General features: G+C 41.7%; 1 protein-coding gene across 1 annotated transcript; it reads left to right on the forward strand.

The window, feature by feature from the left end:
• The first annotated feature begins 1936 nt into the window (after positions 1–1936).
• Positions 1937–2870, forward strand: LOC116909362 (olfactory receptor 1361-like). Its single transcript, XM_032912910.1, is given in 2 exon segments — positions 1937–2563; positions 2565–2870. Coding segments are annotated over 2 exon segments (933 nt in total).
• The last annotated feature ends 707 nt before the right edge of the window (positions 2871–3577 follow it).

Consider the following 3577-nt stretch of genomic DNA (forward strand, 5'->3'; position numbering starts at 1 on the left):
GCCACATAGGGAGTCAAGGCTATTAGCAATATCCTCTCTCATTTTTCTGGGAAGAAAACAGCTTATAAGTTTCTCCTTTTGAAGAGACAACCCTATAATTTTAACTTTTATGGTACCCTTAGGATTATGTGTGAGCACAAGGACCTCCTACCCATTTATACAAATAATTTTTTTAAAAAAAAAAAATCCATTGTATTGATAGCATCTTTACGAATATTTTCTGAGGTCATTCTTGCTTTGTGTTCTTTTGTGGAAAATTCTCAAAGGTGTGTGTGTGTGTGTGTGTGTGTGTGTGTGTGTGTGTGTCCCAGGCTGACATTGGTGTCTAGATCATCCTTCCTCAGTCTCTCTGATGAGACTAACACAAGTATATACAGGCTTTACTCATCCCTTAAACTTATTCTCAAGAGGGCATGAGGCTATCTGCTGCTTCATCCTCAGAAGTTCTGATATTCCTCTTATTTAAATTTTAGTAATCAATGAATAAAATTGTATATATATGTTGTGAGGCACATGTGTGTGTGCGATGTCCATGCATTTATGCTTGTGTGTGTGTCTATGTGTATACACAAGTGGGGTCCATGTGTGTGCACATATATGTAGAACTCGAAGATTGGTGCCCCAAAACCTGAACTCAACAGCAATAGGACTTTCCCAAACATCCTTCCACTACTCTTGTGTGTTTGCAGTTTTTGTTGTCAGTACTCAGAGTTTTTCTTATTCATTTATAAATCCAGGGAAAAGGTTGTAAGCTTCTGGAGGTACATGGACAGGACAAGTCACATTGAGGATGTTCCCGTGCTACAGTTTGAATTCCTGTCATGAATAATAAATATTAAAGTGACAGAGAGTATAATGGAAGCTGTTGGAGCAGCATCACTGTGGGCTGGCAAGACACAATTTCCAAGGATGGGTATCCTTCAGCCATGGATGACTACATACTCCCCAATCTAAATTTTCTCTCACTGAACTTTACATTCTATATTTCACAGGATTGAATCAGACCCTATAATGCCAGTTACTCAAAGGGTTGACTATAGGCAAATGAGACATAAGTCCTATATGGTAAGGAATCAAATGTGAACAAAAGAGAACTTTCCCTCAGATAGTGTCATAATTTCACTTTTTTGCTGAGGGGATGAAGAATGGGAATGGATTCTTCAACCCTAAAGGCTTACATCAGTCTCAGGACATTCTCTCTGGGACTTCACTCCATACAGATTGCTTCAGCTCCAAGTTCTGATGCGAGCTTAGATGATATGTTCCATCCTTGTTGGTCAAGAGGGACCAAGAGCAGACTTACACAACTACTTTCTTCTGGTCTTTAATGAGACACTCAGGGACTCTATCCCTAGTGGGACTTCATGCTGCAGAAAATATCTTATTCTCCCAGACCTCCTCCTGACACGGAGGTTTGGGACAGTGATCATCCACTCTTCACTTTGTGAGAACCTAACCATTTTCCCAAGATTTTCCAAGCCTTAGAATAATGAACACTATTACCCAACACCTCCAAGGTAAAAGTAATAGAACTGGCATGTTAGGCATTTTCAGGGTATTAGCTCTCTCTCAGAGAGGGGGCAGCAGCAGGAGTCACAGTTCCACCAGTTGGAGCTTGAGATCCATAAAATAACTGGCTGCTTTTCTTTTCTTTTGAGGTTCTAAGGAGTGGGAAAAAGACAAAAATTGTTACCAGATACAGATAAGAGTGATGTGCATGAAAGCGTGTATGTAATATCCAATAAAACTGAAAGGAACCAATACTATGTAAAACTGGGATTTCTAAAATGGGTATGTGGAACATAGAAGCGGATCTTAATACAGAAAATCTAATTTTTAATTAACTTCAGAATTAATGTGAACCTGGTTGTAGCATCCAAACCTAAAGATGGACTTCTCACCGTTTCTTCTTTGTTCTGTAGCTGGGCTCAGACTCATGAGCAGCACCAACCAGTCAAGTGTCTCTGAATTCCTCCTCCTGGGACTCTCCAGGCAGCCCCAGCAGCAGCAGCTCCTCTTCCTGCTCTTCCTCATCATGTACCTGGCCACTGTCCTGGGAAACCTGCTCATCATCCTGGCCATTGGCACAGAAGCCCGCCTGCACACCCCCATGTACTTCTTCCTCAGCAACCTGTCCTTTGTGGATGTCTGCTTCTCCTCCACCACTGTCCCTAAAGTACTGGCCAACCATATACTTGGGAGTCAGAAAATATCCTTCTCTGAGTGTCTCACCCAGCTATATTTTTTCTGTGTGTTTGGTGACATGGACAATTTCCTTCTGGCTGTGATGGCCTATGACCGATTTGTGGCCATATGCCACCCTTTACAGTACACAACAAAGATGACCCATCAGGTCTGTGCCCTTCTTGTTATGGGGTCATGGGTGGTAGCCAACCTGAATTGTCTGTTGCACATACTTCTCATAGCTCGACTCTCCTTCTGTGCAGACAACATCATCCCCCACTTCTTCTGTGATGTGACTCCCCTCCTGAAACTCTCCTGCTCAGACACACATCTCAATGAGCTGATAATTCATACAGAGGGAGCTGTGGTCTTGGTCACCCCCATTTGTCTGCATCCTGAACATCCACATCACCTGTGCTGTCCTGAGAGTCTCATCCCCCCGGGGAGGATGGAAAGCCTTCTCCACCTGTGGCTCCCACCTGGCTGTGGTCTGCCTCTTCTATGGCACCATCATCTCTGTGTATTTCAACCCCTCATCCTCTCACTCAGCTGGGAGGGACATAGCAGCTGCAGTGATGTATACAGTGGTGACCCCCATGCTGAACCCTTTCATCTATAGCCTGAGGAACAATGACATGAAAGTGGCTTTAAGGAAAGTGCTCAACATGAGATTTCCATCTAAGTAGTAGTGTTGAAAGTGTTGCACATCACAGAGGGAGCTATTGTCTAAGAATTCTTCATACTTTGTCAATTATCTGAAAATTAGCACTTACTTTTTCTAAGAAAAGCATCAATTATCTCTACCAGATACAGAGCTCAGAATATGTAATGCTATATGATGACATCTGGGCATTACATAGCATTCATTTAGCAGGAAATAGGTTGATTCAATAAAAATGAGCTGTGCTTTCTATAGTTCTTGGTTGACCTTTCAGTCCCTCTGTCCTCTTTTCCTGTCTCTGTCAATGTCTGCTGGTGTTCCCAGGTAGCAACTCTTTTGTTCTTGTTGTTGTTGCTGTTGGTGTTGTTGCTGTTTTGTATGAGACAGACATTCCATGCAAGCCTGAATCTTTCACTTAGGAAATAGTTTATTATTTCATAGTAAAACTTTCAAAGTTAGTGCCTGAAACTTGGCTTTATTGATCTTGTGTATTTTTATTTTTAAGATTTTTCTTTTTCAACTGTTATGAAAATATTCATTCCTTTTATTTTTATCTTTTCTTCTCATTTTTTGTTTCTGTCTGTTTCACTCTCTCTGTCTCTCACTCTCCCTTCCAACCACCCTTCCTCCCTTCCTGTATTCATCCTTCCCTCTTACTCTTCTCCCTCTCCCTTTCATCCCTTCTTGTTTTCTTTCACACCATTTTAACTTCTGCTTTCATATACTCTGATG

This window comes from Rattus rattus, chromosome 9 (genome assembly GCF_011064425.1).
Source record: "Rattus rattus isolate New Zealand chromosome 9, Rrattus_CSIRO_v1, whole genome shotgun sequence".
NCBI classification, from domain to species: Eukaryota; Metazoa; Chordata; class Mammalia; order Rodentia; family Muridae; genus Rattus; species Rattus rattus.